Source organism: Urocampus carinirostris, chromosome 2 (assembly GCF_059441175.1).
Source record: "Urocampus carinirostris isolate Australia breed hairy pipefish chromosome 2, RoL_Ucar_1.0, whole genome shotgun sequence".
Classification (NCBI taxonomy): Eukaryota; Metazoa; Chordata; class Actinopteri; order Syngnathiformes; family Syngnathidae; genus Urocampus; species Urocampus carinirostris.
The window spans coordinates 20918977-20931494 of record NC_142350.1 but is presented as its reverse complement, the minus strand read 5'-3'; the positions used below and the strand labels follow the sequence as shown (position 1 = coordinate 20931494).

General features: G+C 37.5%; 1 protein-coding gene across 2 annotated transcripts in view; it reads right to left on the bottom strand.

The window, feature by feature from the left end:
- Positions 1-12518, bottom strand: part of csmd3b (CUB and Sushi multiple domains 3b) — a 493867-nt gene that overhangs the window by 326591 nt on the left and 154758 nt on the right. For both annotated transcript variants that reach the window (XM_088329348.1, XM_088329349.1), the window contains exon 3: positions 7458-7570. In XM_088329348.1, the coding sequence (XP_088185474.1) occupies positions 7458-7570 (113 nt within the window). The remainder of the gene's footprint in view (positions 1-7457; positions 7571-12518) is intronic.

Here is a 12518-nt window from a genome sequence, read left to right as displayed (position 1 = left end):
CACTATTGGCTGAAGTTATTCGGAGGTCAAGAGGCTGATCCTTTTTATCATTTACAGGCTGGCATTGGCTTAAACGGCAAAACAAAGCCTGCAATTGGCCGAAAAAGATGAACGTGTATAACACGTGGTTGACGGCATACAGAAAGCATTTTTTACTTTACTGTATTTGTAAATGTTTTATTATCCTGGATTTACTACAATCACGGATATAAGAGGACATAGGCTGCACATTATTATGAACACAACGACTTCGGTGAGCTACTCCGGCTATATATTATCCCTGTATCTTGTTTCAGACTGAACTCGATGTTTCTGTGATAAGCGGTGCAGATAATGAATGGAATGGAGTGTCTATTTTTAAATTCAACTCAATTCCAAGTGTTTATTGTCATATGCACAGTAAAGTTGTGAGCGAAAAAGAAAATAGAAACTAAGGAATGGTTGGCATTTCTTGAATCCCAAGACTTTAACCTTCCGAATGATGGAACGATGCATTTGAGTGACATCGTACGGACACCGCATCCGCACGTGTTCTCGACACCTATTTGCGTCTTTGCAAGCTTTTGGAATGTTAAGGGGGTAATAAGTTGGACTGAACTATCTGACTGTTTTGTCGACGTTCCCATTGTAGCGCCTTATAATCTGATGTGCCTTATGTATGTCAAAAATAGGACCAAAAACTATTTTTTCGGGGTGCGCCCCATAACCCGTTGTGCCTTATAGTGCAGAAAATACGGTACTCTAATACTCAGACTACTATACTTTCTCACTCATATGACAATATCCTCACTCACACTACTTTACTCTCTCTTACACATATTACTATACTCCAATAACACACAACCATACTGTTATACTTATGCTTTTATGTAAAACATTATATTCTCAAACATGCACTTAACTATAATTCAGACACACTCATAAACAAGCGCAAACACTGCTGTACTGTCTCACGAAAAATTCTACACTTGGAGAAACTCCAGTTTGACGTCGAACTTAACAACACATGCGCAGATAAGTGTGCATCGCCATGGTTACCAAAAGTACCCAAAGTAAAACAACACAGAGATAAGGTGATCAATGCACTTGGTTTAAAAAACCCTTTTGTATTAGCAATTTTATTAATGGGTGAGAAAATATAGTAGCGTGTGTGAGAGTATTATAGTGTGTGTGAGAAAGAATAGTAGTCAGTGTGAGAGAGTATATTAGTGTATGTTAGAGTCTATAGTAGTGTGTGAATGGAAGTATTGTAGTATATGTGTAAAAGCATAGAAGTGTGATTTTAGTATGTGTGAGAGAATAGTAGTGTTTGTGCATTGGTATGACTGTGTCTTTATAAGAGTATAGTGCATGTGTGAGAGTGAGATGTTATACGTGAAAGCAAGCATGATTTACTTCTCAACCGACCTCTCAATGTCTGGCAATCTTCATAGGAAGAAGTGGAGGAGGTTCATTTCAAAAGACATCAAAAGCGAGAATATGACGGATCTCGCTCCTACGGAAGAAGGAATCGTGGAATCTCGCCCACGTTGACGTGACCGTCTCTTGGATGAGGCGTGCCTCAGGCAGGCGTAGGGGTCCGGACTGAGTTGACAGCATGCACGTATAACCTGGACCGACAGCGTAGCGGCCGAGGGACACGTCCAATGTGGAACGATGACGTGTGGTTTGACCACAATCTCAACTCATCTTGATTTATTTCCTAGTGTAATGCCACTAGGAAGGATTGGCATTCGACACATTTTCCCTCAATTACAGTAATTACTTTCTTAAAGCCCCAATGTGTAATACTTGACCACTAGATGGCACTGTGTTGCCTGGTATGAGGGAGGGCCATATATACACAAACCTGGCGCCAATCTAAGTGGGGTTTCTACAGTGTAAAAGAAATGCAATTGTAATTTTTTTTCCACAAAAATGAACATATTTCACGGATTTTTGCCTAGTATTTAAATCGATGCTTTGTTTAACTGATTAAAGTTAATTGAACCACTAGGAGGCATTTAATATTAGACACTGTCCCTTTAAGCATAAAAATATGAAAAAGGGAATTGTAGCTGAGTAAAATGCTGAAACTTTCAATAGCAAACTAATCTAAAACACTAATAAGCACTTATGTATCAAAGATACTAAATTGATATCCATGGATCACGTTCATTGAATCACATTTATTACTTTCTTGAAAAAAAATGTAAAAGATGTTTCTAAACTAATTTCAAAGTGACAAAGAAAAATATGCTTCTGTAGGGTGCTATTGTTTTCGTTAGCAACAGGATTCAAATGGGCAACCCAAATGCAACTATGTTATTTTTATGAGCCCGTTGGAATCAGCTTGAATACTTTACATTACATATGATTATTATATAACATGTCATTCTTATCAATCTAATATTATTTATGTGGTCGAATCAACTTAACTTGAAGTGTTTCCGAGAGTGACATTAAGAAACGATAAAAAGAATAAAACATTTTGATAGTTTTATTGTGTTAGCCCCGCTTCATGCTAACTTCCTGAATAAGCCTATACATTTTTTCTTCTTTTTTTTCGGAATCTGAATCTCATCAGGCCACAGTGACGATCGTGCAGAATGGAATCTAATTTTAGCCCCAACTTTTGTCTTTTTTTCCCTTTTTTCCCATTTTTTTCATCTGCAAGAATGATGTTGAGTTGTTTACTGCCAGTAAAAGCGCAAAAATTCCACATTTCTCTCTTTTTTTAACGCTGCTTGATGAAAAACAATCAATCACCCTGAAGTGACACCAAAACGAGGCAAAAGGACGAGCTTGTCAATAAAATGTCCGAGATGCGTTCGGACGCGTCGGCAAGACGAAATTGCGGATGTCCGATGATGTCCGTAACGTCAAAACAAATCTCCGGCGTTGGCTTGGAATGCTAATGCCAGTGGAGGGCCGTGAAGGCCTGCAAGGACTTCTTTGCTGGCCTAAGAAATATCAGAACCTTGTGGTGGTAATTATGAATACTTAATCAATTATTCTGGATTTGTCTTTCCTCTCATTGCTTCTCCCTGGTTGTGCTGCTTCCACATACGTAATTTCATATTTAAGCTTTTAACCAATCCCATTTTAGCTATTAACTGTTGCCAGAGTCAAAAATCTACCGCGAAGCTTTCACAAAAGTCCAGAAGGCCGTGGAGAGTAACAGCAGTCTTAGAGAAAGGTGTTGGTTGAGCCAATTAGTTTCCGGGTTGGCGACTCTACGCCCGCAAGTAAGCCTTATGGAAGTCATCGGTTTCATGAACTATGACTAGCCTGGGGGTGGTAATCCGCCAGATCCATCATTGGCCATTAAACTTGGACAGAACAGAAACAGGAAAATATATGTTGTGTTTATTTAGTAACGACGACTCCGAAACGAGCAAGCCTTTGCAAACTGGGAAATCTTTGTCCACCACTTTCAGCCTAGTAGTAATATCTTAAGGCAAAAAGGTCAATCATTACGATCGGTTCGGGCTAAGCTTCTCTCTAGCCATTTTTTTCTTTTACGATCAACCGCGTTTTTTTTTTTTTTCCATTAATTACAAGACAATTACAATTCTTCAAATTCTAAATTTAGGGTTCACAAACCCTTTTCACAACCAACTTCAAGCACTTTTTTTCAAATTTTCAAAGCCATTTTTTAGAATTTCTCTATTACCATTAAAAGAAGAAAATCCGGTATGAATTAAGTATTTTGCAGTGCGGCAATTATACCTCTGATTTATATATGCAATTTTTAGTCTTGCGTGGGCGTTTATTAAGATGATTTTTAATTCTTGAGTAAATTGTGATTATATTTGTTTTTAAGAGAAATCTCTCCCCATATAGGAGTTGGGTAAAAATGACAGTAATATGTAGCTCATATTTTCAGTTGCAGGAAGTTCTAGGCATTGCAATTTACCACTGGGAAATACTACATCATTTTTTTGGGGCCCCTAAGAGATCTTCATATTTGATACATTGCACTAATAGACACTTCCGAGTGCCCTTTTTAGGTGTAGCATGCACCTGTCTTCTTGGACACAACCCGAGGGAGCAGTAAGGCTTCTAAATAGGACAATGCTACACAAAATCATGTCAGCTGCCATTTTTCACGAGGGCAGAAAGGCAAAGCGAAGCCACCAGAGAACAGTGTCGATCAAATTTTTAAGCAGACCTGAGAAACATGAAAACAATTTCAAGCATTAACAAGCACTTCACCTAAAACTCAAGCATGATTAGGTATTTCGGGCAGCTTTACAAACCCTGTAAATAACTGAACGTCACAGTTATTGTCTCTCATCCCCAAAATACTGTTCCACACCGTAAAGTGGGTGAATTTGAATAATGTCCCACTTTTGGGGTCACCCGGCAGCGCTTTTGCCACCAAACCCGTTCGGTCAAAATTTGACAGCCGGCCGCTGCCGTAGAGGAATTAAAGTGTCACTTGTCACAAGCTGAAAAGTGAACGTGTCAAATTCTTGTACAACTTTTTTCTCAAGTCCTTCAAAAATGACGGCTGAGGAGAAAAAATGTGGGACGGCCTCAAATCGCCCTGGGGGTGAAATCAACGCGATGCTATATTTTTTAATATGGTGCCAGCTTGGTTAACACAGGGACATTGTGGACTATTTAGCGCCTCGCAGTGGTAAAACAATGCCATTACACAAAACTGCATTTGAACATTGAGCACAAATAGATTAACTATCATTTAAGTGTGCATTTTTTTTTAATCCCCGTATGTCAAAAATGTGTATTTATCTTCTATATTGAGGCCCACCAAGAAGAAGCTGACATCGTGTCTGCCATCTTGCTGCTAGAGATACCACTGAAACTCATAAGGCTTGTGGAACACTGAGTAAAAGAATAAGAAAAGCAGTGCGGTTTGGTCACATTGTATTCTTTGTTGCGCTCAATTTCGAATGCACAACAAAATACAGTAACATCTGGTGATCAAATAAGACACACACTCTCTGATTCTTGTTCTTAACTTTGGATACATCAAAATAAGACAGCAAACAGATCTTGTTCTATTCATAAGTAGTTGTGTTATGTTTTTTCTTAAAGCCCCAATGTGTAAAATCAGACCACTAGATGGCACTGTGTTGTCTGGTACGAAGGAGGGCCAGTGATACAGGAAGGATGCGATGCCGATCTAAGTGGGGATTCCACAGTGTAAAAGAAACAATACACATTTCTGTTTTTTTAAATTAAATTGATCCTTGCAAATTACTGGATTATACCACTAGGAGTCACTTTAATATTACACACTGTCCTTTCAAATATCGAAGTTTGTTTTTGCAATTTACTATAATGTCTTCCTCATTCTCAAAATGGACATTAGGCAGTTGTGTGGCTGTTAGAAATGAGAAAAAACATAGTAAATTAAGAAGACAATAGCGAAGTCGTCTGCAATATGAACAACGTTTTGTGTGTTTTTAGTCAATTCATATTTTTCACATACCGTAAAAGTCGGACTAAAAACCATGACTTTTTTCCCAAGCTTTCAACATGGCTAGTGTATACATTTTTTATAACGGCCACCAGGGGTGCTCAAGCAGTAAGGCTAGGAGGGAGACACGGGGAATATATGTGTCGAGCAAGACGCAAGTTAAATGTGACTTCTCACTTTGAGTATGAATCAAATTAACATGAACTATCATGGAAAATGTGTCAATCGAAAGAGTAGCGCTAACTACCACGTTTGGAATCATTTGACAAGTCTTTTCATTTGTAAACCGAAGTAAAGTGGCAAAACGATTACAAGTGGGAGAAATGTTTAAGGCGGATTCCTTTTCATCTGTCAGCATTATTGTGTATTTTGTAGTAAATGTTGTACACGGTTGCATTTTATGGGTTGTCCGAGATGTAACCACACCATATTTGCAGGAAATTGTATCATAAACTGACCAGTTACATCGGCTTTATATTTTTCAGGTATCTTGCTTCAGAATGATTGGGATGTTTCTGCTAAAAACTTATTTTTAAATGTTCATCATATCTTGAATCCCAAGAGTTTAAGCTTTCCAATGATATGCGGCATGACGTATTTCAGTGACCGGTGACATCGTACAAACACATATTTACAGGGTTGGGTAGGGTTACCTTAACTGGATTACTTTCAATTACTTTTGGATTACTCCAATACCAAATATGCTAATAAAAGACAAAAGAAACTAAATATGAATAAAATGATGACTCACAACACGTGGTAAGCTTTCTCTCCTGGCTTTGATCTCTTTGATCTCCGGCAAAACTAACATCAAATGCGACAGAAACAAAATGAAAATAAATCCAAACAGCTTGCCAACATCATTTTTGCCGTTCCATGTATTCCGTTACTCCCCAAGCCTGCACAAAATTTAGTAATTGTATTCATATTTAGTTTATTTTGTCTGGTATTAGCATATTTGGTATTGGAGTAGTCCAAAAGTAATTGAAAGTAATCCAGTTAAAGTAACCCTACCCAACCCTGCATATTTGTTACCTGGAAGTCCGGCGGCCCATTTAAGGGTTTGGGTACCCCACAACTCTTTCCGTGGTCTGTCTTTCTTTGTAAACATCTAATGTTACAACGTGGGCATATGCAACATATACTCGGGTGTGGCTTATAGTCAGGTTCGGCTTATAGTCGGATGCATCTTATTTATGTAGAAAATCTTGTTTCCTTTCAAAATGTACTGGGTGCGGTTTATAATCAACTGCGCCTTATAATCGGAGTTTTTCATTTTTCCGACAGAAGCACCCTTGGCGTGAAATGACCCCCTTGAGCAAACGCTACTAAAACGGTTTTGTACCTCAATTTCGGGGGAAATGTAATACAAGAGTGAAGCATGGGGCATTTCCACAGAAATCACTTTTAGAGCATGTTGAAAATGTTTATTTTGGCAAAATGTCGTTTAATTTTCTGAACCTTCATTTCCCATTTAATCCCTTGACAATTTGACAGTGTGGTAAGAAATGGCAACAGGAAGCAACTAACGTAGCTAGTTAGCACTACCTGACTTGCTTTATTGTTTTTGTTGTTGTTAAATTTGTCAATTATATTAGGTGCCTTTAACATGACTTGTACCTACTTGACATCCCTGTAAATCCTGGAAAACTTGACTAATTATTTCGGTTGATTTTCAGAAAAACATCACCATTTTCTGTCCTCATCAAAAGGGATGCAATTCCAGATGGGGCTTAGAAGCATGCCCACCGCACAGCAATAAATCTAAATATTAAAAAGCGGTGGTAGTATTCTTCCATTGTAGTCATTGATATTTGTTTCAACTCTAATCCTCAGTAATGTCCTGACGAGTAGGGTGCTCCCACCATCCGTCATGGCTCTTAATCTACCGGAGAAGGCATCGTCACATACAAAGGGTCAATAGCGGGCATCTAAACTAAAAGGCCCCGGCTGAGGTTCAGGCCAACCTTTCACAAAAGACTTTTGGAACACACTGTATCGAAACTCAAAGACACACGCGATTTCTGACCTTCGTAGTTGAGCTTAAATCCGTGCGCCGAGACAGCAAAGTCGCTCGTCAGTCTCAAAGAGAAAACGTTGCCGGTGCTCGTGACCGGTGGGGGCACTTGGAACCCCGTTAGCCTGCGGAAAGAAAACAAAAAAATCAATTCAAAGTAAATCATATTTGAACATGTCAACAAAACCCTCACATGATTCCCGATTTGACCTAAAAACTCATAACAACTCGGTTGAATTTTTTTTTGTTTTACTGGACAAAGGTTTCTGTGTTTAAAATCTAATACAAGGCTAAAAATGGATGTAAGTTCATGAAACAAATTTGTACATAGATAGTTCATGTTTATTTGTGTTTAAAGTTGAAAAATAGAGCGAGATAATACTAATTTTGGAAAAATGTAAGCTTCATGTACTTTATTTCCGCGAACCTTAGGGTAGGGTTACTTTAACTAGATTACTTTCAATTACTTTTGGACTACTCCAATACCAAATATGCTAATAAAAGACAAAATAAACTGTATATGAATAAAATTACTAAACTTTGTGCAGGCTCGGGGAGTAACAGAATACATGGAACGGCAAAAATGATGTTAGCAAGCTGTTTGGATTTATTAGATCAAAGAGATCAAAGCCAGGAGAGAAAGCTTACCACGTGTTGTAAGTCATAATTTTATTCATATTTAGTTTATTTTGTCTTTTATTAGCATATTTGGTATTGGAGTAATCCAAAAGTAATTGAATCAAGTTAAAGTAACCCTACCGAACCCTGTATATAATAATAATAATAAACAAACAAAGAGATAACATGCTGACTTTTGAAGTCCTAATTGTGCTATACCTGTTTCTCAATCTGACATATAAAATGTTCTTAAAAAACAGAAATGAGAAAAGAAAGTCAAAAATAGACAGCGAAAGAGTCACCACGTGTCGTTTACTGACACACATTTTCTCCATCTCATCCAAAATTGTCGAGTTCACCAAGAGTATGCACGGGCGTGGAACGGCATTGGCCGCTCACAGGAAAATGGCCTTGCGGGAAACGGTCTTGCTGTTTCTATTTGGCGGCTGTAATGACGCCTCTATTTGTGTTTGCTCTCCGCACAAACAACGCTCCATTATTTGAAAACACATTTGAAATGTAAAAAAGGAGGTAGAGGGAGGAAAAGGGGGACGGCGGGAGCAATAAACCTAACTCGCAGAAACCAGGAAGGCGGTGGGGGGGCTCATAAATAAATCATGCAACGAGATTAAAGCCCTTGTGTGGGCCCACGAGACTAAGCTGGGAGAAGCACAAGAGGAAAATGGTTAGCAGTTTGAAATATGTACAGTGGGTGTCGCCCAAGACACTTACAAAGCAACTGGAACTCGCTCCCTCTTTGTATAGACAGACAGACAGACACACAGACAGACACACAGACAGACAGACAGATGGATAGATAGATAGATAGATAGATAGATAGATAGATAGATAGATAGATAGATAGATAGATAAATAGATAGATAGATATGTATATATATATATATATATATATATATATATATATATATATATATATATATATATATATATATATATATATATATATATATATATATATATATATATATATATATATATAAACAGACTAAAAAACCGGGAGTGTTCCTGCAGTCTTGCACAAAATTAGCTCTGTTGAAGGGTTAACTTACTATTACTACTTGTCCATATATCATAACTCTCACCACGCTTTACACCCCCCTATTCGTCAAATGGGGCCGCCGACACACCCTCATTCGCCGGATACAGGAAGCAACCCTAGAAAGGTGGGGTTCCTTGATGAGTGGACAACAATCTGATCAAAGCCACTCCTGCCATCTAATGTTGATTCATCATACTGAATTGTGTTCTTTTCATCATTTATATGTCCGCTCCATTATTCAACAAACACGAGAGAGAGTATCCTACATCTTTTAAAAGTTTGATGGAATTCATAGAGGGCATGTTACAGGATGTCAGAGTCACGCTCTATATACTGCTAATGGTCTCAAACTATGATCTATAGGCCTATGTAGAATATCGATGAAATTAACACGAGAGAGGCAGGAAGTTTAGCACGGTAGAGAGTGAAGAATGTGCACTGTTTTGGGTTTTTTTGCTATATGAAAACGTGAAAAAATCTGTATTTTTTTTTCGCAACAGGCATAGTCATTATTTACTCATTAATTGTTGGCTTTGCTCTCATAAAGGGAATGGCAAAGACGGATAGATGCTTTAAATTTGATGCATACTGTAGCACTATTTAGTTACTCTATATAACATGCTAAAGTGGGCATTTGCACGTCACACTGGGTATTTGTATATTGTATTCTTTTGGCTTTATTATTGTATTGTTCTCAGCTCAGGGATGCTGCTGGAAATGTGAATTTCCCTTAGGGGATGAATAAAGTATCTATCTATCTATCTATCTATCTACTACGGAGTTGGCAACCCAAAATGTTGAAAGAGCTATATTGGACCAATAAATATACTGTGTTTGCTGCCGCGTATAATAAAAAGCTTTACATAGGCCTTATTAGGAGGGCAACACACTCTGTATATATATATATATATATATATATATATATATATATATATATATATATATATATATATATATATATATATATATATATATATATATATATATATATATATATATATATATATATTATATATATATATATATATATACAGTGCATCCGGAAAGTATTCACAGCGCTTCACTTTTTCCACATTTTGTTGTGTTACAGCCTCATTCCAAATTGTATTAATTTAATCTCTTATCTCAAAATTCTACACAAAATACTCCATTATGACAATGTGAAAAAGTTATTTTTTTTTACTTTTTTTGAATTTATTAAAAATAGAAAACTAAGAAATCACATTTAGATAAGTATTCACAGCCTTTGCCTAATACTTTGTTGATCCACCTTTGGCAGCAAACGCAGCCTCAAGTCTCAAGACTCTGTCCGGTTAGCTTTTGTCGTTTGTTTTGTGCTCCCTTTTTTATTTATTACGTTGTTCCTGGTGCTTGTTAGAGATTCCTATCCTTATTTCAAGCACATTGCCTCAGTTCCTGCTTCCCCTCCCTTGGGTCCATCCCCTCAAAACTTAACACCGGTATGGATAAAGGTGTTTTTTGTAGGAACATACACCACAATAACAGCAGGCTTAATGAGGCAGCTCAGAGGTGGCACATTTCAAGTTTCACACTTTACAAAGATGGCTGCCATAGTGTAGCATACACCTCCATGACGGCGGACGAGTTGCAATAAAAATGCTAATATGTTTAAAAAAAAATGTCATGCTTTTATTAACTGCATTTTATTTATCACATTATGGATAAAGGTAAGTCGGGCTATCTGTTGCAGGGGTCTGAAGGGTTGCGGCCGGAGGGCCTATTGCGGCCCCCAGGGTGATCATTTATGGCCTCCGCCTTAATATGAATTTTCCATAAAAGAAAAAAAGGGCAAAAAATAAAACAGAAAAACTAAAAAAAGAAAAAAAGAAAAACACTTTTTTCCCTGTTTGTCTCTGTTCTCTTTAACTGCTTTCCTTTCTTTGTTCTCTCTTTTTCCCCATTTTCCTTATTTGGGTTTATTCCTCTACTTTTATTTATTCCCGTTTCCCTTTTCTGCCTGCTTTTCTTATTTCTTCTCCCCTATTTTGTATTCCTTTAAAAACATGTGTTCACTCCTTTTTGTCTTTCTTTTAAAAAAAGCTGGGTAAAAATTGGAGGGATACTGTTTATTCATTTGTTTTGCTCACTTTCCAACCCCGTAGTTTGTAGTCTTCATTGGACTCTTTTTTTGGTTGCAATACACATGACAGCAACCTTTATTGGACAAATATAAAACACTGTCCCTTTAAGAACAAAGGAATGTTTTTATTAGGGCCCGACTTCACCCGGATCCTAGCATCAGCAGCCCCCAACTCAAATTGAGTTTGAGACCCCTGTTCTAGTAGCACGAATAAGAATTATCACCATCATTAAAACACATTTTCTCACTCTAATTTTACGATCACTGAAGTCTTAGATAAATTCAACAGCCCCCTCAGAAAGACCAGCACGCCATTAATGGTGTTTTTCATCAGATTTCTCGGCGTTTCATCATCACCTCGTTAGCATTCATAAAATCGTCAGATAAACTAAGTTTGACTCCAGCTCATGAGCCGAGTAGGGGGGAAGGGTCCTCGGGGTCAGAAGTGTTCAGGTCGGTTGGAGAGCCAAGAAACCAGTGCCGACGATTAATCGTTTTGATTATTATATTCTGGAATATAAGGCGCACCTAAAAACCTAGAAATTTCAAAGGTGCACTTTATATACAGCAGAAAGCAGTGAGTAGGATTGGAAATACTTATAATGGTATTTATAGAATAAAATAAATAAAATAAATTAAAATAAATTAAAATAAATTAAAATAAAATAAAATAATATAGAATAGAGTAGAAGAAAATTATCGTCATTACACACAGTGTCATATATATATATATATATATATATATATATATATATATATATATATGTGTGTATATGAATATAAAATTCAAAATTACTTTATAGAAGTGCATGACTACACGAGAATTTACGGAATACAGTTTTCCCTCGTTACATCGTAATTTCTATTCTGTGTAATTTCATGGTGTGTATCATCCTGCAGCAGACAACACCCAGCAATGCTTACAGGTGGCTGTGTGTATGTATGTCGGGTGGGCGTGACTTTCTGTTTATGTGACTGTGATAGGCTGGTACATGCTGTCAGTCAAACACCTGGGCAGACTGCGTGGCACGGCGACAGCTAGTATTTTAGCGTCTCGTTACGTTCAAAATAATTAATCGATGAAAATGGTCTCTGAGGAAAATCAGAAGAACGCAAAGAAATGCTGAACACCAGCAGGTGCTCCATGGATTGTTATTTGGTCCGGAAACAGACTGCGGCCTGGCTATGTAAAAACTGTCACAAGTAGCCCAAGCCGTGCTTGTATCTCACTAACGTCAGATCCATTACCTATAAACGGATGACCTGGAGCTACATCTTTGGGGAAACCACCCAA